At 46.0% G+C, this 26,533-nt stretch overlaps 1 protein-coding gene across 3 annotated transcripts in view; it reads left to right on the forward strand.

The window, feature by feature from the left end:
• The window catches only part of SLC12A6 (solute carrier family 12 member 6), a 784,900-nt gene that overhangs the window by 551,598 nt on the left and 206,769 nt on the right, over positions 1 to 26,533 (forward strand). For all 3 annotated transcript variants that reach the window (XM_078644820.1, XM_078644821.1, XM_078644822.1), the window contains one exon: positions 15,616 to 15,735. In XM_078644820.1, the coding sequence (XP_078500946.1) occupies positions 15,616 to 15,735 (120 nt within the window). The remainder of the gene's footprint in view (positions 1 to 15,615; positions 15,736 to 26,533) is intronic.

Consider the following 26,533-nt stretch of genomic DNA (forward strand, 5'->3'; position numbering starts at 1 on the left):
TGGAACAGAGCTTTGGGTTCACTTGAATGAGAAATCCATTGAAAGGGTGGACAATACCTTCTTTTGCTCACTGCTCTGATTACATCAGTAATCCAGTACCCCAGTAATCCCACAATGCCTTGAATTTGGTGTCAATCCAATTTGCTGATGAATTTGCATTATGCCCAGTAACTTATTGGCGGAGGCTCCATATGACTCCCTATACTGAAGCCTAAGACAAGGCTATATCTGTGATTGTAGTGCTTGAAGGTGTAAACAAAAAACATTGTCCTGTCATGTGAAGATAGAACTAATGGAGAGGGGGTGTACAGGATGTTTGGCTTGATCCCTCTTCTGTAAAATATTACTCCATAGAAGTGGGCAAGGAGCAATATTTGACACTATGCTCCCTCAGGTGACCTAGCATGATGACCAAGTATCGTAATTTGAAACAATATTGCAGCTACAAACCATATTGAAACCATACTAATAATTCCATCCTTAAATTCTGTCTTGCTACATTACCTACTCAAGGTTATTTGTCTAGATCTTATCCATCAATCTATCATAAGGGGTACTGGGTGCCTTTGGTGGTAGAAATACCATTTCATATTTTATGATTTTCTGCTTCAAAATAACTGCATTCTTTTATGCTTCAGCTGGTTATATTGTAACCTCTCGCCAACCTCATCGATGTTCCAATGATCCACACAACACTTAAACAACCACCCTGGATGGTTCTGGCATTCCTATCTCTCATCATTACAAAAGGATTCAATCCTGTAGCTTCTTTCTCAGATACCCTATAAGCCCAAACAGCTTTCTCTAATTGGACTTCCAAAGATAAACCACCCCTGACCACCAATTGAATTACATTCTTTATAACCCTGTGGAAACACTCAACCATGCAGTTTCTACTAGGATTATACAACAGCGTGGTTTTATGCTTAACACCAATCCTTTTAAAATAATCCTTGGTCTTATTAGAAAGAAACTGTAAACCATTATTGCTTAAAACAGATGTTGGAATGCCTTCAATAGTAAGTACACCATCCAAAACTTCAGAATAGAATCTGTGTCAATTTTATTCATCACTTCCACAACCGGCCACCTTGAGAACAAATGAATTAAAGCCAAGATATACTTCTCATAAACACTTACAGGACCCATTATATACATATCACAACACATTCCCAGGGAAATTTTGGCATATTCCTTGCTAACATAGGAGGTCTAAACTTTTCTGCCATATCCCAAAGTTAACATGACCTCACAAACTTCTGCATTGCAATGTCCATACCTGGCCACCAATTCAATTTGTTTACAGCCTGCATGGTTCTAACAATCCCAAAATGACCTTCATAACACAATTCAATCAATCAATCAATCAGAGAATTGTGAACGCGCTACTCACCCGTGGGGGTCTCAAGGTGCGTGGTGGGGAAGGTGCAGCTCCAAGTCAGCCGAAGAGGCAGGTCTTGAGGCTCTTTCTGAAGGTGTGCAGAGTGGGGGACAGCCTGATGTTGATCAGGAGCTCGTTCTAGGTCTTTGCCATGATGTAGGAGAAGGCTCTTCCACCTGCTCTTGTTCTGCGGATACGTGGGCTTTTGGCGAGGGCGAGATCGGCAGTTTCTCTTGAGTAGGTGGAAGTAGAATGTCATTGAGGTATTTGGGTCCGGTGTTGTGGAGTGATTTGTAGGCGTGGGTGAGTAGCTTGAAAGTTACTCTCTTCCCCACAGGGAGCCAGTGGACGTCTTGCAGGTGTTGGGTGGTGTGTTCATGCCGTGGGATGCCGAGGATGAGTCTGACCGCAGTGTTCTGGATGGTCTGGAGTTTGCGTAGCAGGGATTTGTTGGTGTAGAGTGCGTTTCCGTAGTCCAGTTTGCTAGTTATGAGTGCGTGGGTGACAGTCTTTATGGACGCGGGGGGGATCCATTTGAAGGTCTTGCGAAGGATGCAGAGGGATCTGGCAGTTCATGGTGAGGGAGGAGTCCAGTATGATGCTGAAGATCCGGGTGTGGCCCGTGAGGGTTACCGAGGGCGGTGGGCCACCAGGTGTTGTCCCAAGCTGAGGGGGTGGACTCGAGGATGAGGACTTCTGTCTTCTCTGAGTTGAGCTTCAGACAGCTGCTGCTCATCCAGGATGCAACGTCTTTCATTCCTTCCTAGAAGCCGAGTCTGGTGGCGTCAGGTTCCTTCGTGAGGGAGAGGATGAGCTGTGTGTTGTCGGCATAGGATACTATGCTGAGTCCTTGCTCTCTGACGATGGCAGCGAGGTGGGCCCATCTAGATGTTGAAGAGAGTGGGACAGAGGGAAGATCATTGGGGTACTCCGCAGTTGATCTCTGTGGGTTCGCAGAGGAAGGGCGGGAGTCTGATTCTTTGGGTTTACCCGGTGAGGAAGGAGCAGAGCCAATCGAGGACGTTAATGGTGCGTTGTAGCTCAGATACTATGGTGGCTCTGTGTAAGATGTGCGCCAGGCAGGGGTCCGTGGGGCTCCTGAGTGAGTTCTCTTTATGGTCGTGGCGGTATCTTCAGTGGTGACCGGGGTCCAGGCAGCGATGGTAGGTTGGCTGTCGTTGCTGGAGAAAGGTGTGGTTTCTGGAGTCTGTTCGCTGAAGTTATCATAGAAGACCTTGATTATCAGATGGAAGAAGTAGCCGAGTTTGGTGCAAAGGTCCTAGGAGGGTGTGACGTCTGGAGGTTCGTTGGGGGGTTTGGTGAATTCCTGGATGATGCTGAAGAGTTCCTTTGGGTTGCTGGAGTTAGCGTGGATTCTGTTCCCGATTAAGGTAATTTTGGTGGATCTGATGAGTTGGTGGTATTCTGTCATGGTGTTCCTGTAGGTGGTCTGGTCTTCAGCAGTTTTGCTGTTCCTCAGAGGTGAACCGGGTGGCCTTCATGGGGCGCTGTCTGTCGGGGGTTGCGGAGGGGGGCGAGCTTGTCTGCGCAGTTGGTCATCCACCGGTGTAGTTCTTTGGCGGCAGAGTTGGTGTCAGTCGAGGCAGGAGGGGGATAGTAGTTGAGGGTGAAGTTAAGGTGCTTCTATGTGACCCTGCTCCAGAAGAGACTCCAGCGGATCCAGAACGCCTCGGCCAGACTCATCCTCGACATCCCCCGACGCAGCCACATCTCCGGACACCTGAGAGATCTGCACTGGCTCCCGGTCAACAAGAGAATCACCTTCCGCCTCCTCACCCACGCGCACAAAGCCCTACACGACCAAGGCCCGAGCTACCTCAACAACCGGATCAACTTCTACACTCCCACGCGCCTCCTCAGATCAACCAGCCACGCCCTCGCCGCCGTCCCCCGCATCAGAAGAGCGACAACAGGAGGAAGGTCCTTCTCCTACCTGGCTGCCAAGACCTGGAACTCACTCCCGACCGACCTGCGCCTGACCCAAGACCACCTCTCCTTCAGGAAGAAGCTCAAGACCTGGCTGTTCGAGCAGTAACGGCACCCCCCCCATCCCAGCGCCTTGAGACCCTACGGGTGAGTAGTGCGCTCTATAAATGACTTGATTGATTGATTGATTCCTTCGCAGTGGGCGTGGTGTAGGTTTGTGAGGTATTGATTTAGCGAAAGAGAAGTGTATGCAGTGGTGGTCTATCTAGGGGGGTTTGGTGGTGTGGCTAAAGTGGATATTGTTCCCTCCTGCGAAGATTGGGTTGAGGGTGTGTCCTGGCTTGTGGGTGGGGGTGGTGACAAGCTGTTTCAGTCCGAGGTTGTCCAGGAGGGCGGCGGAGTTAGGATCGCTGAAGTTGTCAAGGTGGAAATTGAGGTCCCCGATGAGTATGGAGTCCATGGAGGCGATGGCATGGGGCGCGATGAGGTCGGCGATGGTGGTGGCGAACGAAGTTCGAGGTCAGGGGGGAATGTAGGGTCGTTTTGGGGCCAGTCTGGTGTTCTGTGGTGGTTGGGGGGGGGGGTCGCTCGTGCTGGAGGTGGAGAGACGGAGAGAGCTCTTGTGTGCGATGGCGAGTCCTCCTCCTAGGCGGTTGGGGCCGTCCTTCCTCTGGATCTTGTAGCCGTCGGGTATGGCGATGGCGATGTCAGGGGTGGAGGTGGCGTTGGTCCAGGTTTCCATGAAAAATGTGACGTCTGGCGAGAGGGTGTCAAGGAGGTCCCAGATCTCTACAGCATGTCTGTTCAGGGAGCGCACGTTGAGGAGGATGCATCTCAGGGCTTCGGGGGTGCTGGCGTCCGGCGCGGGTGCTGCGGAGGATGGTGAAGGATTGTCATCAGTTTCGACAGAAGAACTGGCCGTGGGTGGTGTTCAACGTTGCCAGCTGGCAGTTGTTCCTTCCGGGGTTGAGTGCGTGGAGGTCAGCTGAGTCATATTGATGGGTGGTCGGAGAGCCAGTGTCCCTGGCGTGGCCGCGGTCGGGTCGTGGACCGGCGCAGACGAGCTTGCATGTGCATGGCCACCATTAAATAGGGAAGGGGGAGGGAAGTGCAGCTGGGAGGCGGGAGCTGGAACTGGCAGGGGGGAGGGGCCACGGGGGCAGCAGCGACAAGGAAAGGAAACTGGTACGGAGGACGCAACAATAAACAGAAAGACGACAGATAGCAAATACAAGACACAATAACAATAAATACACAATAAATAATGGATACAAGACACAATAACAAAAAAGACAGAAAAACTGTCACAAAGACAGACAACAGCAGACCAGCAGAAGAGCAAGGCTCTCCCACTGGACCACCAGGGATGAGACACTGGCAGGAGCATGTGGGTGGAGGAGGGCCTCGAACACCTACCTTCGCAGAGAGGCGTAGGGGACAGAGGCACAACAGCGGAGCTGCTGAGGCATAGAGCAGAGTCCCTGTCCAGGAGGTCAGAAGTCTTGCCCACCCACAATTCAGCAGTATATTGACCCATAGAGCTGTACAACTCTTTCGCCCCTCAAGATAAGATTGTGCAAAACAGAGAACTCTGATCTTACTTCCCAAAATGGTTTCATACATGGACCTAAGGAATTTTTGTTAGGCCAAACATTTTCTATGTAGCCTAACACAAACTGCAAAATATAATCTTTATACTCTATAACCCACTTACCTTTTTGACCCAAACATGTGCCACCTGAAATTAGTTCCAGAATTCATCTTCACACTTTTCCAATTGTTTGGGCTTCCTTGATACAAAATGATCTGCCACAGTGTTAAACTTTCCAGACACAGAAACCATTTTGTAGTTGTAATCTTACATTTTAGCAGAATGTTTTCCCAACCTGGGAGAATCATTCACTCTCCCATCCGTAGTCCGTATCCTCACTAAAGGTTTATGATCACACATCTAATTGTGAAAGGTTTGCCCCAAACAAAAGCCCTAAAGTGATTACACATCCCTGCACATACTAAAGCCTCCTTCTCAACAGAATATTTCTCCTTAGTTAGAGAATTAGATATAGAGGTATACACACTTAAACATTCATGACCTCAGTCACCCGGTTGGATCAGTACTGCCCCCAGACCTTTATTGCTTGCATCAGTTGTAATAGCACAATGAGCTTCAGGGCTAAAGGCTTTTAATGAGGCTACATTTGCAAATGACTCTTTAACATTCTGAAAGTCCAACTCCCAATCCACAGACCACTCAAATGTTTTTTTGTTTTTAAGAAGTTGTCTAATATGAAAAGTTTTCACAGCCAAACCAATGAAAGATTTGACTTCCTCATTACTCGGTGCAGGAACACATGGAATAGCATCAATTAACATTGACTTGGTATTTATATCATCGACATTAATAACCTAGTCCAAGTAAGTAATGTTATCCTAAGCAAAAGCATATTTTGAAAACTCCACAAACATTTTTAAAACTCCACAGTTAAATCCTTTAACTCTAAAGTGTTCTTCAATTCTGCTAACTTCCTATAATGTTCATTTTTCATCTTCCCAAAAATAAGGATGTCATCCTGAAAGATTTTGGCCCCATCGGTTTTACCAAACAATTGAAACATTAGTCTCTGGAGAACTGGGATTGCCAAGGCCCCTTTGAATCAATCGTCAAAGGTATTTGACGATATGCTGATGCTAGATCAACAGTAGAAAACCACCTTGCTCCATTCAGTAGCCTTTACATTTATTTATTATTTGGTAGTGGGAATAGGTCAATAACTATGTTGTTGTTAAGATGACATAAGTCTACACGCAGTCTCAATTTTCCATTCAAAAATCCAGACAGACTGTTCCACAGGTTCAATAATGCCTGCCTCTGCTAACTTGTTTATTTCTCTTGTGACTTTATTCATCGAAACGATTGGGATATTTTTAGACACGCCCCATTATATGACAATCTTGTGTTCAAAACCTTGCACATAACCTATAGTCTGATTGAATACATTTGGAAATTTACTCAACGTCTTCTCACCAGTTTTTTCACCTTCATCCAGGATTAACACCTTTTCTTTGCTGTTGGAGTCCAAAACAATGTGAAGGTTATTTTGATCCCACCATCCTAAGACAGAGGGACCGTTTTCCCATAAGCAGTTCTGTTTTTAAACACAAATGTAAAATGTCCGAACCCTGTATCTTTTCGGTTGAATATCAAAAGTAAATAACTTTTCCCAACTTAAGGTATACATTTTTCTTTCCAAATTTCCTCATTAATAATAGTAAAAGGGGATCCTGAGTCAGCAAATTTACTCAACTTTAAACCCCCAAAAGTCACCTGGCAGTCCGGTTTATCCCTACCAATCACAAAACTTCCATCCTTGATATTTAAAACCAATTTATCCTCAGTTAATTTTAATAATGAATTACTCAATTATTCATCCCCCTCAGAATTCTTCTTTTCTGAATATGAAACTGCCACAGGCTTCACACTTTTAGGCTGTTTGACACACTTTAGCAAAGTGTCCTAACGCACCACATGCACTACATTGAACTTTTCTAGTCAGGCATCCTTTGAAGAAAGCAAAATGTTCCAAACTTCCACACTGGTAAGACCTTGGTTGCTCTTTAGCTTTCCCTTTCATACTAGTATTGGTACTTGTTTTTGGGCTCTGTGCAGATCTCATTTTACCGACTACATTCAACTACTTCTTTTCTTTTAACGCACTGGTGCAACGACGAGCGGTTTCAATCTTGCGCACAATAGCTAAAATGGTATCCAGATAACTGCCACTGTTCGCCCACAATCTCTTGAATTGCTGAATTACTGGCATGCATCACTACTTGATCTCTGATAAGATCCTCAAGCAGATTCCCAAACTTAGAATCCATGGGCCACTTATTCACATACTCATCAATAGATTCAGGTTTGTTTTGCTTCAAGTGGAAAAACTTATAACCGGTAATATCAATACATACCTTAGGTGCATAGTGGCAGAATGAAATACATCAATATCCCCCACAGCCTAAGATTTTTTTGAAATCTGCAAAACATTTTGTAAGATCCAGTGGGCCCAACGAATGTAGCTGAATATGTTTCTAATGTTCTGGAGACATATTCTCTTCTATGTCAACAGTACCTATATAATTCAGAAAATATTCCTTCATTCACTCCAATGCATTGGCGGTTCTGAATCTATAGACCTGAATGCCTGTTGAGGACTCCATGACAAAGTTTGATGGCTCAAGTTTACATTTGATGTAGAATTGTTGAGTGTCTGCACTTCACTAGAGAGCAGGACAAGTTCAAAGTCCTTAATTCACCACAACAAAATTGCAGGACGTTGAGAATAAACAGAAACACAAATGTCAAATAATACTCCTTACAAAATTGTTGCAATTCAAATTGGCATCTGATGGTGAGCATTCAAGTAATAAGACGCTGACCAAACACCAACAATATCCAGCATCTCAATACTAGTTGTATAAATTGCAGAAAAACCCAGGTGTTGAGCACAGTACCTTTGTAAATTGGGGAACGATCTGTGCACTGTAGCTGCACTCCCTCACTCAATCGACTTTTACCTTAAGTCGCTCTGTTCACACATCCGTCAATAAAAAAACTATTACTCCCCCACGTGAGTCGCGTTTAAAAAAGTTTTATTCTCATATATAATGGTGCACAGGTGGATCCCAGATGGCTGCTGCATAAATTGTATTCCAAAATGAGGCTTGACACTTTTTCCAGCAACAAATGGATCATGTCAAAATCTTGCTCATCATTCCACAATCAATGTGTGTTTCGGGTTTGCCTTGGCCCTCCTCAGGATCTCACGAGGCAATGCAAATACTAAATGAGGACTTTGCATTTCTGCACATCCTAAATCATTTCAGGACAGGATAGTTATTTATTATCTTCAAATCACATGTGAACTCGTCAAGTAATCACTCATCCAGTAAATACTCAACTTTCAATCTATCTGGTGGCTTCTGCCAGTCCTGTCTTGTTCCTTCCCCTAAACATTCACGTTATGTCACATCATATAAAAACAAATTTGTTTGAAAGAGCAACCCAAACTTTCTGTAGCAGTATATGACACACTAAATATATGACTGTTCCTAACACCATCAAATGGTTAAAGATAAATATACTTTTATACTTTACAATTAAGGTGCATCCCTCTTTTATACATATTAATAAAGTAATAGGCAATCAAAACATTGCACACAATGTTTAAAATAACAATAATGACAGATCTTTCTTTAGCATTATTAATAACTAAAATTGAGAGAGGACCAAGTCCTTGTTTGAGATTTCATTCGTGTTCATGGGTAACTGGTATATCCACCTTGCCTTCTTTTTGTTGTCAGGACAATTCTGTGTCACCTCTCCTAACATTTTGTGCTACCCTAGAAATACAAAATAATTACATTCTGTCAGCTTTGCCATCATGTTTTTCTATAAGAGTGTTCAACTGTAGCATACCTTAAGTCCTTATTTTCAATGGCTCTAACATGTTATGCAATTCCTAATTTCAAACTTCCAATTGTACTTCTTATATATTGTTGGCCACTAGGCATCAAGTTTTTAAACAATCTATAAATAAACACATTTCATATTTCTTAGGCTTATTTTTCTTGTTTCCAAAACGCTTGGTAAAACGTTGTACATAGTTGCATACTTTGCAGTACCCAAGAACCTTGGGCCATGTCTTTTCTCCTATAACTGTTAAAATTGTTTGACTTAAAGGTTTGTTATTTTATTTACATGTTATAACTGGATATTTTGGGACACTCCATATTTTATCTTGAGTCAGTAGGTTGCAATGTTTGTTAATCACTATCCTTATTTCCCCATGATCTCTATTATACTTTATAATGAAATAAGTGATACATTGATCTAAATCCCTTGGACTAGATGAAGCTTCAAACATCAATTTTTCCCTTTTCTGAGGTTTTACTTTATTTAGCGTGGCTCAACATTATCGTGGTTTCTAACCATGTTTTATGAATCTCTGTCATTTTAATTTAAAAAAAGAAATTAACTGAACCATACCATTTCTTCTCATCCTTAGAATTCTTCATAGGGTAAGTTGTCAGTTATTTTTCTAGGGTGGCTTGAGGTTGCATGAAGAATATAATTAGAGACTGAGCGTTTTTCCAGCCGTGCCATCTTTTAAATAAGGTGGCATTGCCCTGCTCGGAAGAGGAGTTTGGGTGCTGGAAAACAAGATGGCAGGGATGTGAGATAAATAAAGTAAATGTACATGCAAGAGCAAGTTGAAGGAAAAGGTAAAAGAAAGGTTGAAGAACAGGAAAAAAATTATTGACAATAGGCATGAACGAGGGAAGGAAAGAAATAAAAGCAGAGGTATTTAAGCACACACTGGAAAAACCCTTCCACATGCGTTGGTATGACACAAAGATATTAACACTACTAATCACTTTTTTCCAAGTTTTGAAGCACTGAAATAACATGAAAAATAGAAATTAAAAGTAGAAGAACCTAGATATTATGTAGCATAACGGTTCCTATGTCATTCACACTATTTACATGCAATTTGTTCAGATAACCTCTATCACTACATCAAAATGTATTGGAGCCAATGAACAACTTTGGTGGCTGTGCAAAATCTGAATTGTTTTATGGCAGTTGTAGAATTGGAATGCGAATACCCCTTTGCTGATACTGTTCTGCATAATAGTTGAATCAAGGAGGTTTTAAAATAAATTGTCTTGCCAGGTAATTTAACGAAATGTTGCTTTATCGTGAATTTTTTAATAATATCACTAGCTCTAAAGATCTACAAACAGGTTTATTGCACCCCCACCCCCAACGGAGACCAATTAAATAATTAGTGTCTCTTATCCAAATATACTTTTTCATTTGTCCTTATTTATAAAACCACATTAACAAACCACCAGAGCAGGCAAAAAATACATGACCAGATATATTCCATAAGAAAAAAGTGAAAGCAATGAAGAGGATGAATATATGCCTTGAAACTCCAAAGTCAAAATTTGGACTAAAATCTAAATAGCCGGACCACTTCAGTATCCCAGAGAGTTGTTCAGTGTCCTTCATTCTTTGTTCACTTATTCTTCCACCTGACAGGATCTCTAAAGACAGGACCCTGCTTACTTCAAGAATTTTGTTGTGCTGCTCAAAACGAGAGTAACTCGGCTCACGGGCAGTGAGATTGAGTGAAACAGTGGGATGTCATGTTCAAAGCTTTGGATGTATGGTGACTATAGATGTTGAAAATGTACATGCATGTCCTTGATTTGGATAAGCTGGAAGCAGTGATTAATAAAAACAAGTGTAAAAAAAAAATCTTTGTTTTTTACTACTTTTGGAGCAGAATTATGCTTGTGCCCAGTGAACGTATCTAGAGGATGTTATTCCTTTGATGTTTATAATCTATTTAAACCTTTTTCTCTGGCTTTGTTTGGTGTCGTTTTCTATATGTCTGCTTTAAGATGTGTCATTAGCAGTAGAAAACAGTACCAAAAGGGCAAGCATGTTAGTTTGGTAGTCTTTTAGCTCTCATTGGAGGCATTCGACTTGGAGCCTTGCATGAGCATTCCAGGACGGCCATGGTCTTCACAGACATCAGCTTTAATTCAGAGTTTCTTCCCATCTGAAAGCTATCAAAGTGATGCTTTCTATTACTAGACAGTTAAACATTATCAATAAAGCCACTGTCGAACCTCCAGCAAAGGAGGATGAGGCGAAGTGTGATGGATACAGCTTACAGCCTGGGAGTGTTGTGTATCAAATACATGATGACTAAAAGGAGGATCCTGGCTAGTACCAAGGACATAGAAAGGTCGACCCAGAGCATACACATCACACCTACTTCCAGGAAAAGGGTGCCCAGCACTGAATTTTAAGACAGACAAAGATATTTGGAAGGTTCTGATCCTTATTATGACGTTAGACTTTGGTACGAAATGCCACTGATGTTAAAGATAAAGGCAGACCTCACCTATGACCTACAAGCTATAGTCCCAAAAAACCTAATCTAGCACAGCAACGTGGTCCATCAGTGCAGCAGCTAGTCCTTGTACTGACACAGTACGCACCACTACTACCGGTCACACTCCCTCAACAATTCAAGACTGGCACTATGTAGAGCGATGAGCTTGAAGATGAGTCCAAGGAGAAGAAGATGAAGAAACACTCAAGGGCGTTCCAGGAGGCTAATAGATGGACTGCATAGCTTTGATGGCAGCTGTGAAAACAACCCCCTCCCCTCCCATCTGATTATACAACAAAGATATTCCACCTAATAGATACAACTTGCTGGTCACAGCCAATGAACCAAGCTTCTTTCTTTACAACTTAGGGTATCATTGCGATGTTGGTCGGTAAGACTCCGATTGGCATTCGGATTTTCCTAACCCTTGTCGGAACCCATGTTTCCGACCTACTTGTAAACATTTCCGACCAACGGATTACGATGGAAAGGTAAGCGTTCGGTGTTTCTGACTCTGTTCCGACCGGCATTCGGAGACGTATTACGATGTCTGATTCGGATAGCCTTTCAGAATCGGTCAAAAGGCCATCGGCAACTGACTTTGGGTGCCCAAGGCAGGCCCCCCCTTCAACCGGTTGACTCCGGTTGGGACCCGTGGGGGTATTCATTGGACCCCTCTTAACAACCATGCACAGTGTGGCAGGCACCATGGAACCTCCATTAGGGTTTAAGGAAACTCTTTCAGGTAGAGTCTGACACAGGTCCTCCTACCCAGTGGTAATTTTTCCCCGTCCTGATGAATGCCGCGGACCCTTTGGGGCATTTAGGCAGAATCATGCCGACGACTTCAATCACTGTGGTGATGGGGTACTAATTCTCCCATTCCCCATTTTTCATTTTTAATACCAAGTAGTTGTCTGTCTAAAAAAAATGTATTTTGGCATATACATTGTTTCTCTACCAAGCAAAGTTTCAAGAGAGCTAGGACTGCCAATGATGAAACATGACACCTGGTGGTGTGTGAGGACCATCCTTCACTTTTTGTGAGATGCCTGGTACTCTACCGAGTACCTTGTAAACCCCTGTCCTATTTCATTCAGGGTAGATTCTTTTGTGTATACACCATGGGGTGCCCGCCACAGTGTGCAAGGTTTTCCGCTGCCACCCCTTTTTTCAATGAGAGCCTGTGTTGTCGGTCAGAATACAGGCTCCCATTGAAGTCAATGTGAGTCTGTCTGAACGGTGTTCAGAAACATCGTAATCGGTCGGTCTGACTCATTGAACCAGAGTCATTTTGAACCGATTCTGACACGGAGTCGGTCCGCTGGATGCGACAACTGCAGCAGCGGCACCCTTTTTACGTGATGCGACGACAGCAGCTCCGATGGCGGCACGCTTCTCTGTGGATGCGAGGTGGTTTTCGTGATGCGGTGCAATGCGACCGCTACAGCAGCGACATCCACGATGGGACGGTAGCGGTTGCGGCGGCGACATGCATCTTCCTCGTTCCGAGGAGCTCCTCTTGATGCGTGCAATGCGACAACCACAGCGGCGACATCCACAATGCGACGGCGACACCCTTCTCCCTCTTGAGTCGCGCTTCCAGCTCCTTGCGACACGCAGTCCCTCAGAAGGCCCAAAACAGCAGCAGGCACTTCCAATGAACTCTTGGGGAGCTGGGGGTTGAAGTCTGTTGTCCCTGAGACTTCAGCAGGAGGCAAGCTCTTCTCTCAAGCCCTTGGAGATCCTTACAAGTTGAATAAAGCACACAAAGTCCTTTCTCCTTTCTTTGGCAGTCAGGCAACCACTGCAGGCCATTCCCCCAAACAGCACTTCAGCTTAGGGATAGTCTCTCTTCAGTTTCTTAAGGTTCCTCTCCTCAGCAAAGGTTTCTTCTTGTTGTCCAAAAGTGATTTAATTTCTTGGGATCAGGGTCCCAATACTTATACTACTTTTCTCTTTGTTCTCTGAAGGCAGAGAGGCCTTTGCCTAGTTCAAACCAGTTCTGGTTAGTCCCGGAGCACTTTGTTTACATGACTCTTTCTTTCCTTTCACAGTGCAGGGCAGAGACATCAGACGCACCACAGGGGGTGGAGCCGGCATTGTGATGGGAAGGCACAGCCCTATTCAGGTCCCAGGTGCAACTCCTTCCTCACATCTAGATGCAGATCTCTCTATTCACCACTGGGCTGGCTCACCCTGTCTCCTGGAATCCCCCAGCCCCTGTCACTCAAACTCCAGACAAGGAATACACAACCTAGCAGAGGCAGGCTTGGATAGTTAGACAAGAAAATACCTACTTTCTAAAAGTGGTATTTTCAAACACAGAATGTTAAAACCAACTTCACTAAAAGATGTATTTTATCATTCTGAGTTCAGGCATACTAAACTCGAATTTCTACCTAGTTCTCTGACTCAGTTAGGATTATAAAATGTAATAATCTAAGTGCCCATTCTCGCCTATGGGTAATAGGTAGCCTTGCAATAGTGAAAAACGAAAATGGCTGTAATTCACTATTAGGACATGCCACACGCATTAGGGCTTGTCCTACCTTATTCTTACAATGCACCCTGCCCTTGGGCCTACCATGGGGGTGTCTGACATGAAGAAAGGGGAAGGATTAGGGACTGGCAAGTTGGTGCATGTGCCCAGTCAACATGGCAGTACCAGACTGCACACAGTCTCTGCAATGGCAGACCTGAGACGCACATTTACAGGCTACTTTTGTGGGTGGCGCTACCAATGCTGCAAGCCCACTAGCAGCACTTTGTTTACAAGCCCTGGGCACACTCCGTGCACTGTACTAGGGTCTGACCAGTAAACCAAATCAGCCAATCATGGAATCACTAATCCATACATCAATTTACAATAGGCAGAGCACATGCACTTTAGCACTGATCAGCAGTGGTAAAGTGCCCAGAGTAATAAAACCAACAAAAACAGGTTGGACAAAATGTTATGTTATGTTATGTTATGTTAATAACATTTATTAGGCGCAACAGCTGCCCCAGCGAAGGGGCGTCCTGGCGCCTGATCATATGCAACAACACAACAGATCAGAGCTAACAGAGGGGGATATTAGCCTACAGAGATGAACAAGTGGGTTTTGATGGCCCTTCTAAAAAGGGTCAAGCTGTTAAGGGCCCGAATATGAACAGGAAGGGAATTCCATAAGTCTGCCGCCAACACGCGGAAGGAACGTCCTCCCATCCTGCTAAGCAAAAATACAGGAGGAAGGCAAAAAGTTCAGGGATGACCCTATAAAAAGGGCCAAGTCCAACATTGACCGACTCCGAATTACAAAGGTCCTTCAGAATTTCATCTGAATGAACTGGATGTTTTGATGGCATTCTTTCTAAATCCTTTTTCTGCTGCAAGTAGTTCAGCTGCATTCAGTAGACAATATATGAAGTTCTGTGTGGCAAGAACAATAGACCAGCAAGGGCACAGATCAGCTATTTCTTTATTTTTATTCGACTGGCAAGGAAAGTCCCATCTTCTGTAGTTGATCGCAGAAGCATGGAATCACAGGTCATATAGTATTGGATCGCAAAGTATATCCCAGTGGCCATCACTTTCTGTCACTCTAGAGCTAATCAGGTAAGTGAAGCATTGAGGTTAATAAGAGGCATGGCTACAACACCTATCCTTTATGCAGAGCTTACTCTTGTGGACATTGGCATAGTGGGCACATGGAAGAGTGGAGATGCCTTTGAGGTATTACTGTTTGGAAGCAGAAGTTGAGATGAGTCCGCAGTTTAGAAATTTTTACTTTGCAACTTATTTTAGTAAGGTAGCCCACTTTCTCACTTGTGCTGAATATTATGTTTAAATTGGTAACAACTTGACTAATTAACAGACCCCCATGTCCACCGCTCAAATACATTTCATATTTCCCTATGCTAATTCACCAGTAATCCTTTTTGGGTTTCAGAGTAGCCTGCGACTTGCCAAACAGTGCTTTGACGCCTCGTGTGGGTAGGGTAGTAAGCGCTATATAAATGCATTTACAATTTACAGTTTGCTGTTACCGTGATGCATGCTATTTGAATACATGTATGTGAATGTATGAACTATCCAGTCCTAGAGAGGAAATACGTAACCACTATCTACAGCTCTCAAGCTTCGATATCTTTAGTTGAAATACTTGCAACACTGGAGAACTGTGGTTATTATAAGTAATTCTTTTCTTCCCTGGGCTGAAAGGGTTTTGTTGCTTTTTTATTACCTGTTTCTAGATAACAGAAGATGTTTGCAAATGTGTATGTAAAATATGGGGTTTCTACTTTTCCTCATGCCCTCACCTCTCACTTTTCCAGGACGCTTTCCTTCTTAGGCATGAGTATATGCCTGGCACTGATGTTCATCTCCTCTTGGTACTATGCCATTGTTGCCATTGTGATCGCCGGCATGATCTACAAATACATTGAATATCAGGGGTGAGTGAAATGATTCCTTTGTTCATACTCCGGGGAGTGAGCATCACTTCCCACAGTGTCATATCTAGATAGGCTTTCACAGGTGCAGAGCACTCTCAAGGATAAAGTGGAGTTTTTGAACTCATCACTGTGTATATACATGAGTGTTGGGATCAGTAAGTTAGGCGTTGTGTTCATTTTAGAGTGCCAGGCAAGTCAACATGTGTCATCCAGATGGTATATCGTCAAAATTTAGAGACTAGCCTTGTTTCAGCATTTTGGCCATCTGCTGTATGTAACATTTCCTGGTTGAAGATAAAACGTGATGGACATAACACTTTGAGCATTTACTGCTGTGAGACCACATTCATTTTAACTGATTTTTTTTAAGGGAAAATATTCAAAGTGTCTATCGACTAAAGCTAGGATATAGTACTTGGGATAAAGTTACCTTCCAGTAAACTTCATTATTTCTACTCTACGAGATCTTTCTGACATCAATAACCGAGTCAGTGACAAAAAACGTACCTGTTTACTTGCTTTTTTTGTTTGTTTAAGAAGGGCGGCAAAGGCACATGCTTTCATGGAAGAGGTGCTTGCCATGTATGATAGGACACGTGGATGCTTACACAAACTGACTTGTTTTCAAAGTTCACATTTAAAAGCTCTCATCACTGCCTTTTAAGTGTTAGGTCAACCACATGTTGATTATGAGGAATAGAATATGAACTTTGAAGTAACAAGTTGAGAGACTGGACTTGGTAGACGCTTTTCTCTTCATGACATGCATTGGATTATGTTCTTTGTAGTTCCGATGTTTTGTTCGTTCATTTCATAAGATTTATCATAGTTCAGCAATTAAAGGTTTTCATATACGTGACTACAGAAGCTTTAGTAGGGGAGTCTTTTATCCCATAGACTGCTCTTCTGACCTGTATATATGTAATGGGCAGGAGTACGAACTGTTAATGGAAATGTCCCTACAAGGTTTGTGCAAACATTGGAGAAGGTATCTGGCACAGACAACAAAGATTTCAGGCAAACATGGAATTAGTATGGACTAGTGTCTCCAAACCACTTCCTGGTATGTGTTTGAGCTTTTCAGTGTGCCAAAGTATCTCTGTTGTGGACTTCTCCTCTTTCGGTGCATCTGCTCACACCTAGGAAGCACATCAATTAGAAATAGTATATAGAATGATTGTGTTTTTTAAAAGCATATTCCTGATGATGAATATTTATAAATGAATGAACACCAAGGGCCTGATTTAGATTTTGGCAGATGGGTTACTCAGTCACATCGGTGACAGATGTCTCGCCCGCCGAAATATAAATCCCAAATGATATAATGGAATTTCTATTTTGGCGGACTGGATATCTGTCACCATTGTGACGGAGTACCCCGTCTGGCAAGATTTAAATCAGGCCCTAAGTTGAAACCGCCCACAATGCAGCCTGGGCACATATGAGGAGCCCTGATCCACTAGACTTATAACTATCAATTGTGACACTGCCCTGCTCTTCGTGCTACTTAGTGTGGAAAGTGCTGCTATGCCTCACATTGCATTGCAACTCAAGACAGTTTTGGGATTCATTCCATTAACAATAATTGTCAGTATCTGTTTTCTCTTCCATTCTTTTTTGAAAATGTAAATCCAGAAACACAATCTGTAGTTCCAAAATCAAGACACTTGATCAAATCAATTTTTATTCTTTGCTATTTGTCAAAATGTGCCTCCTTGAAAACATGTTTTACAATACAGTTAAATTGCTTTCTCGGTCAAAAACATGTTACTTTTTCGTTCAGTACAGCAGTAGTCAATTAGTATGCTGCACTAAATTGATTGCCAATTAATGTTTACAATCTCATAACTAACCAATAAGAATATCTCTAATTATTGCAACAGTATTATTCTCTGTTGATATCGGCATGTGCCTCACAGTTTGTTCCAGTTACATCCCGATTCAACAAGTTTGTTTCCTCAAGACAAAAACATTTCATTGGTTTGTTCAATAAAATGCTACAAACAAACAAAAACAGTCCATTTAAATATCTCATGACTTGCATTATGAAAATCATTTAATTATTGCAGCCCGTTTTTGTAGATCATGTTTTTCCTAGTACTTTATATCTCCAATAGTTATATTTTTATCCACTATATTCAATTTCAAAATTTTGGTATAGTATTTCTCGTATTTCTGAATATTCTCTTACTCTTTTCACTGTTTATATGCTGCACCACCGCCTATTTATTAGAAATATTTTTGGCCAGGTTCACAGAAAGCAGAGCCATTGCAAGGCCCTGCCACTCCCGAATCCCTATGTAGATGTTTCATGGCAACAATATGCCTTTGGTAGGACTGGAGTAAAGTCAGGGAAAGGGTGAGATAAACTTAGGGCTACATTGTTCCCTTTGATGGATTGATCTGAGTTGCAATGCTGTAATGTGTTCTTCTCTGCAGCAGGGAGGGAGCAGATTACCCAGAACCACTTGACCAGTTGTAAGGAGTAAGCCACCACCGATCATATAATACTGTCGTGAGCAGAACTGCACTGTGAAAGCTTTAATGAGGTTTACTGGCCATAGCTGCAGGTGTCGCCAATGTGAGCAACTAACATGCCACTGAGGAGGGGAAATGGTAGATGGGATATCTGAAAATATGCATAAACAACAATGTGAGGAAGTAAAGAAGAACTGTAGCCATGGGGGGAAGAAAACAGGGAGAAAACAAAAAAACGTGGCAAACAAAAATCCAGGGGCGAACTAATATGAAGCGTACAGCCACAGCAACCAACCAAATGTTCCCTGTCATCTGCTTCATGTTGAATTGGCTTAAAAACCCAACTCTGTCCTGGAAATGCTACAGTAACAAGAAAGTGAGTTAACAACTGCCAATAACTAGTGTGCACTTTGTGTAAAATGTGTGTACTTTTGCCTTCAGTCTCCTTTGCACCATTATCCAAGTTTACAAGCCCTTTCTGAATCCTGACAATATTTATGGCTTGTATGACGTCTACAACAGCATAATGCTCACTGTAAATTCACAGTGACGGGTTAGATTTGGATGCTGAGCTGTAACCTGTTAACACAAAAGTTATTCTAATTTGTTTATGAATAAGTAGCATTGACTGTCATTCTTGCCAGTATTGGAGCATGCAGCTCAAATTGATTTCTAATTAAAAAGTAGAATCTTCATAATTTATCAAACATTTCTTTAATTAGTACAATCTTAACAGTATTCAATCCCATAGATAATGCATTTTTTAATTATACCTGAAATATTGATTTGATTTCTTTTAATCAATGCCTATTAACGTACCGCTGAATGTACTTTGAGAATGGTAATAATCTCGTCAGTGTCCATGTAAAGATCCCACATAGATGACCACTACATTTATATTGCCTTTTTAAAATGGCCTAAAAACTGCACCTTCATATAAACTCTGCATTGTATCATAAAAGACTAGTAGTCACAAGAGGGTACTAATGCATATTTCAGACCTAAAGCCCCTAAGGTCTGACCCTATTCCGGTCAGGCCCCCAACTCCATCTCGGACCACCTGAATTCTGTCACACCTGTTATAAACAATAATAACATGAATTTCGTGGACCCTTATCATTCGTAGAACTGCAAGAGTGTCAAGTCTTTCCATAATGGCCCAGATACCCAGTCTGGGACAAGTATACCCTTATCGATATTTCAGGCCATCAAGAGGCATCTTTAGCTAATTCATCAAAGAGGTGTAGTTCAAAATGACATCCCCTCGGCTCCCATCTTCCTAAAGATATGTCTAAGACCCTTTCTTAGGTGCCCATAATCTATTTACTACCTTCCTGAAATTATGTTGAAGGTTTTCATCCCTGATGATTGTTAGTATTTAAGAACCTCCACCCGACCACTTGAGTAGAGAGATTATTCTTCAATATACCATCTGAAGATGATCTTGATTATTGCCTGCACCCAGAGAAGATGATGCATCTCTCCTTACACTGATTAGAGCCAAGTACCAGAGGGAGCCTGCTACCGTAGTTCACAGCGCTTCCAATAATGACAGCTTGAGCTGCCAGTAATGTATGCAGTGCACCGCTTCTCCCTAAGAAACTCAAGATTGCAAGTTGCTTTACTGCATGCTCTCCCAGGGTAGCACATAGATATAGGTTTTAGGGTGTTAGGCTTTTTAATTATTTTAGATGTACTAAGAGACAGGTTTGCCCTGTTGTAATAAATACACTTTTAGTGAAATATGTCTGCTCTTATTTGTGCTGTGTGTGATATGCTGTTAAAAAGTGAAATAGGTTTACTGTTACCACGGTGCCCATGATTTCTTTCCAGCGATTGTTAACCCTAAAGCAATGACTTAACTTTAACTTCTTATTTAGTGGGATTGTGCAGAACTACAAACATGACAACCCTGACTCCCCAAGGAAATCATGGTAACAGATCTAAAACTTTTTCATTTATACTTCCAGGCACATGCAAAGAGAATGCACAAGAAATACACGAAACTGCAGTTTCAATATTCTTGAGTAAAATGCATGCGCTGGAATTACAGATAGAATGAAACATATTAGCATAATTAGCAATACAGGAACAGTGGTATAGGAGCAGTGGAGAGAATGAATAATTCCACCATTGTGCTAAAATAATGAATATATGCTGGCATGTATGTAGTGTAATATATTGTGTTTCTACCCAGCATGACCTAGGATGGTTCATCTGCTGAAGAAATCCCTGCCTGGTGATCTAACTCCCCATTACCTGCTGCAAGTATCATCTGAAAGAAACAGGTTAGTATTAGATTCCTTACCTTAGAATATCCCCAGGCGTCAGTCTGGATCCGGAAACTTTTGCGTAGCAGTACCCCTGCGCGTCGGTAGGCGTCGTCTGCAGGCGTCCCCTGCGGCTCCGCGTCCGTCGTTGGCGTCGTGCGCCGTGATGACGTCGCTGGAGTATATAGACGCCGCCTCCGCGCGCTGACGTCAGTTCTTCTTTTTTCCGCGCCAGTTAGCGCAGATCCGAGAAGTGCAGTACTCCGGTCTTTTGACCAAAGTTATTTTTGAGAATCCTTGATTCTTCTTACGGTGCCGGTAGGATGCCCGGTTTTAAGAACTGTGACGACTGTGACCGCACGATGTCGGTCACGGATCATCACCGACTCTGCCTCCGGTGCCTGGGCCCCGACCACGCCGTGGACGACTGTGTCGACTGCCGGGCCCTGACGAGTAAAGCTAGGCGGGAGCGGTCCCGCAAGCTACTCGAGCTGCGGGTGTCGGCCCCGCGTCGAGAGCGGTCCCGGTCCGGCCGGAGGTCGAGGGAGCGGTCGAGGGAGCGGTCGTGGAGCCGCCACGAGCGCTCCGGAAGTCGTCACCATTCCTCTGGTTCCTCAGGTAGGAAACACAAGAAGTCGGGGCGTCGTCATCGTACCCCCGACTCCCCCCGACGCTCGCGCGATGCGGCCGGGGGTTCGGGTGGCCCCACCCCCGCGGCTCCGCGTGAGTCGCCGGCGCGGCCTGCTCCATACCCTACGGTCCCTGGGCAAGGCGCGACGCCCGGGGAGATAGAGGAGTTCCTCATGGCCATGAGGGCACTGTCTCCTCCGACGGGGCCTACGGCGCCTTTGGGCCCTGTGCTCCCGTCCGGGGGCCCTAGCGGTTCAGGTGCTCCTGCCTCGGCACCGCCGGGTGCTCCTGCCCCGCCGACGGCTCCGACCCCGGCGCCGCAGGGACCCTCAGGGTCGACGCCGGCTGGTCTACCGGCCTCTCCGGCGCCGATTCCATCGGGGTTGCCCCCGACGCCGCCCCCGCGCGGCGCCGGTGCTCCGGCGCCAGCTCCGGGCAGCGCCGCCCCTATACCCTCTCCGGACGCGGAGTCGGACCGGCGTCGTCCGACGCCGAGTCCGGCGCCGATGGGGCCTGTGGACCCCGGGGAGCCGGTCTACATTGTTGATTCCGAATATGGTGAATATGTAGATTACGGAGAGGGTTGGGAGGGGTCTGAGGACCCTCTGTCACGCGAGTGTCAGTACAATGTGGACTGGACAGGTGATTTGGGTGATGCCAGTGGTCTGGACGACTCTCCTAACCCTGGTTTTGTCTCGCCTCCTACCGTGGCTTCGGAGGAGGGGGCTGCTTATTCAGTGGTGCTGATGAGGGCTGCCAAGGCCTTACACCTTGAGCCCCCCGTTGCGGCCGTGAGGCCTAACATCCTCACTGAGGTCTTCAAACCACAGTCATGCCCACAGGAGCCACTGCTGCCGTTCAACGAAGCCTTGTCTGACGTTCTTTTGGGCACGTGGTCCAGGCCCGCTTCAGGTTCGCCTGTTGATAGGAACGTGGCCAGACGCCACCGTCCGTGTAAGGATGACCCCAAGTTCCTGTCCACCCATCCCACCCCTGAGAGTCTGGTGATTCAGGCCTCGACTTCCCAGACCGCATTCCCGTCGGCCCCACCCGACCGGGAATCCAAGAGGTACGACCAGTATGGAAAAAAGGTCTTCTCGTCCCTGAGTTTGGGACTGCGGTCTTGCAACACCGCATGCCTCTTGGGCCGCTACTCCCACTCTCTGTGGGATATGGTCGCGGACCTGCTGCCTGAATGCCCGCAGGAGGTACGGGCAAAGCTCGGCAAGGCTATGATTGAAGGCCGAGACGCAGCAAAATACTCCATCAGGTGTGGTCTTGATACGACCGACTCACTGGGCAGAGCGATGTCCACGACGGTGGCGATTCGTCGCCACGCCTCGCTGAGGTCCGCCAACTTTTCGGCAGATGTCCAGAATGCCTTGATGGACATGCCGTTCGATGGCAGTCGCCTGTTTGGCGACAAAGCGGACAACGCGCTGGAGCGCTTCAAGGACTCCAGGGTCACGGCCAAGTCCTTGGGTCTCTCGACCCAGCGCCAGCAAACGGGTTCGTTTCGCTCCTTTCGTGGCCAAGGAAGGGGCGGTCCCACACGTGCTGCCAGCCACGCGCCGCAACACATTTCTCAACGCGGTGGCGGCCGTGGAGTCCGCCGTGGAGGCGGTCGGGGACAACGGCCAGGTCAGACCACACCTCCCCCCGCAGCATCGGCCTCCAAATCCTCCTAGTCCGTGCTTTCAGGCCCATGTGACGCCAGTGGGTGGCAGGGTTCGCCATCACCACTCCCGCTGGCGCGCAATCACATCGGACAGGTGGGTGCTGCAGCTCGTCCGAAGGGGCTACTCCCTCCCCTTCGAGACCACTCCTCCAGCCATGCCACCGCAGAACCACCGTGTGTCGGGGGACCACTTGACACTTCTGCAGGAGGAAGTTACGGCCCTCTTGGCCAAGGGGGCCATCGAGCGCGTTCCTGGGCCAGAAGTAGGGCGTGGTTGCTATTCTCACTACTTTCTGGTACCCAAGAAGGACAAAGGGGGCCTACGTCCTATCTTGGATCTACGGAACGTCAACGGCTTCCTCCGGAAGGAGAAGTTCAAGATGTTGACTTTGGCTCAGGTCTTGGCTGCTCTAGACCCGCTAGACTGGATGGTAGCGTTGGACTTGCAGGATGCGTATTTTCACATCCCCGTCCTGCCGGCCCACCGGCGTTACCTGCGGTTCACGATAGGCCACGAGCACTTTCAGTTTATCGTGCTCCCATTCAGCCTTACCAGTGCCCCATGGGTGTTCACAAAGGTGATGGCGGTGGTCGCAGCCCATCTGCGCCGGTTGGGGGTTTCAGTCTTCCCCTACCTGGACGACTGGTTGTTGAAGGCGGGCTCGCCCCAGACAGTCGTCCGCCACCTTCAGATGACGGCAGACCTCCTGCACGAACTGGGGTTTTCCATCAATGTTCCGAAATCACACCTGTGTCCCTCTCAAAAGCTCCTTTTCATCGGAGCGGTTCTCGACTCGGCGCAGTTTCGGGTTTATCCTCCGGAACGGCGAGTCCGGGATATACAGGCTTTGATTCCCATCTTTCAGCCGTTATCCCGGGTTTCGGTCAGGTTGACGCTGCGGCTGCTGGGGCTGATGGCTTCCTGCATCCTTCTGGTGCATCACGCCCGGTGGCGGATGCGGGCTCTGCAGTGGGACCTGAAGTTTAAGTGGGCCCAGCATCAGGGCAACTTGTCCGACCATGTCTTGATCTCGGAGGGCACTGCGAGACAACTGCAGTGGTGGCTTACGGACCGCGATTGGGTCAGAGGCAGATCCCTCTCCCTTCCCCAACCGGAGCACGTGGTTGTGACGGACGCGTCCCTCCAGGGCTGGGGAGGCCACTTGGGAGAGGCGGAGATCAGAGGCATCTGGTCTCCGGCGGAGTCCCGGCTCCATATAAACCTGTTGGAGCTGCGGGCGATCCGTCTAGCACTGAAGGCATTCCTCCCCTTTGTCAACGGGAGTGTAGTGCAGGTGTTCACGGACAACACCACCGCCATGTGGTACTGCAACAAGCAGGGCGGAGTGGGGTCGTGGACCCTTTGCCAGGAGGCTCTGCGTCTCTGGCAATGGCTGGAACGTCAGAGCGTGACTCTGACGGTTCAACACCTGGCAGGTTCTCTGAACGCCAGGGCGGACGAACTCAGCCGTCGGTGCTCGGTGGATCACGAATGGCGTCTGAACTCAGACGTGGCGAAAGACCTCTTTCTGCAATGGGGAGAGCCTTGGTTAGATCTATTCGCCACAGAAGAGAACGCGCAATGTCATCAGTTCTGCGCATTGGAGTTTCCAAGACGGCACTCCTGTTGGGCTGAGGGCCCATTCCACTCGGGCCACGACGGCTACTACTGCCCTGGGCCGGGGAGTCCCCTTGCAGGACATTTGTCAGGCGGCTACGTGGGCCTCGCTGCACACGTTTGCAAGGCACTACTGCCTGGACAGTCCAGTCCGGAGGGATGGCTTCTTTGGCCGTTCTGTCCTCCAGGACTTTCTGGTGTAAGCTGTATTGGTTCGCAGACCCACCACCGGGGTTGGTATTGCTGGGGTATCTATTCTAAGGTAAGGAATCTAATACTAACCTGTTTCTTTCAGATGAACAAGTTACTTACCTTCAGTAACGATATATCTGTAAGAAACAGTAGTTAGTATTAGATTCCTTACCGCCCCACCCATCCTCCCCGTTCTGCGAACTGATACATAGGGTTAAGGTCATCCCCTTCAGGGCCCTAGTTTCGCATGGCACCAGTGTTGGTTCTTACATGGCTCTGCGTGTTCTGGCGCGGAAAAGCTGTGTGCAAAGAACTGACGTCAGCGCGCGGGGGCGGCGTCTATATACTCCAGCGACGTCATCACGGCGCACGACGCCAACGACGGACGCGGAGCCACAGGGGACGCCTGCAGACGACGCCTACCGACGCGCAGGGGTACTGCTACGCAAAAGTTTCCGGATCCAGACTGACGCCTGGGGATATTCTAAGGTAAGGAATCTAATACTAACTACTGTTTCTTACAGATATATCGATACCGAAGGTAAGTAACTTGTTCATAAGTACAAAAGGGAGTGGTGATGGACGGAGCATCTGAGTCAATCAAACACTCACTGGGGGTGAGTGTTTGATTTGCTCAAACGCTCCGTCCATCATCCCCTTTTGTATCGCTTTGTTCGCCCTAAGTGTGGCAGTGTATGCTCAGACGTGAGTCCCTTGCTCACTTGGCCACTGGATTCAAGATAGCCTGGCTGATGAGGATTATGAATCCGAAACCGGTCCCAGGATGCTTGTTTCCGGTCCAGGGAAGACATGGCTTGGCAGTTCGGGCTGGACTGTTCCCATGAGGCACAGGGTCAGACTGATTTGCATATGACCATGTCTGAACTGGGGTGGCTGAGTAGGCTAAAGAATGGTGATGGATTAAACCCAGATCAGTTGACTGGGGGTGAGTGTTTGATTTGCTCAAACGCTCCGTCCATCATCCCCTTTTGCATCGCAAGTATCATCAGGCTGTCTTGGTGTAGAGGAAGGCATCCCTCGTGGAAGTGACCGGAATCCACTGAGCTGGGGTTCTAGAGTGCAGTGACCTTAAAGCGTCAGCAGAGTGCTCCTCTGATTTAAAAGAGGATGTAGATTTGTATATGTAATTAACAGCCCCATGCTGCCATGCCAAGGTATCAGTCAAGCCGTAACTGTTTGTATTAGTCAGAAAGCGTTGTCACCTACCAGTCAATAACATGCCATGAAATTTGTGCAGTGAACTTGCTACATCGTACTGAATGTTCAAGTAGTTCATGATAGTGTGCCTACACAGTTGAAATGTAAGCAAATGCAGGTTCGGGGAGTACTATCCCACACTGACACGCACACAAATGTATTATCTAAAGTCACTGTTTTGCAGAATGAGAGCAACTTCAGAAACGTGAACATGAAAATGATGCAGTTTCTGACCCAGCCATGTGACACCAGCCCCTGCATGCCTGAGGATGCAGTACCTCAGACCCTGTATGTAAGGCAGCCACAGATCGGTGCAATCCACTGCCCCCGGGAGCCATAGCCTCCAAGCCACTATAGTTGGACCTCCGACCATCGCAGGCAATCAGTGGGCAGCAGGATACGCCATCACCTGCACCACTGGAGGTCAATAAAATCAGTCTGGTTCTCCAGATTGTCCGCAAGAGCTACTCCCCTTCCTTCAGGTCTACCCAACCACCCTTGCAACCCACTTATCACTGACGACCAGAGGATCATCTATCCTTGTTCCACCAGGAAGTAGTAGCTCTCTTGTCCACGGGAATCGGCATCAGAAGTATTTGATGGTTCATGGTTGCTTTTTCCGCTACTTTATAGTGTCCGAAAAAGACGGAGGTCACACAATTCCTTCCTGAAAAAGGAGAAATTCAAAATGCACGCACTTGCATAGGTCTTGTC

This window comes from Lissotriton helveticus, chromosome 5_1 (genome assembly GCF_964261635.1).
Source record: "Lissotriton helveticus chromosome 5_1, aLisHel1.1, whole genome shotgun sequence".
Lineage (NCBI taxonomy): Eukaryota > Metazoa > Chordata > Amphibia > Caudata > Salamandridae > Lissotriton > Lissotriton helveticus.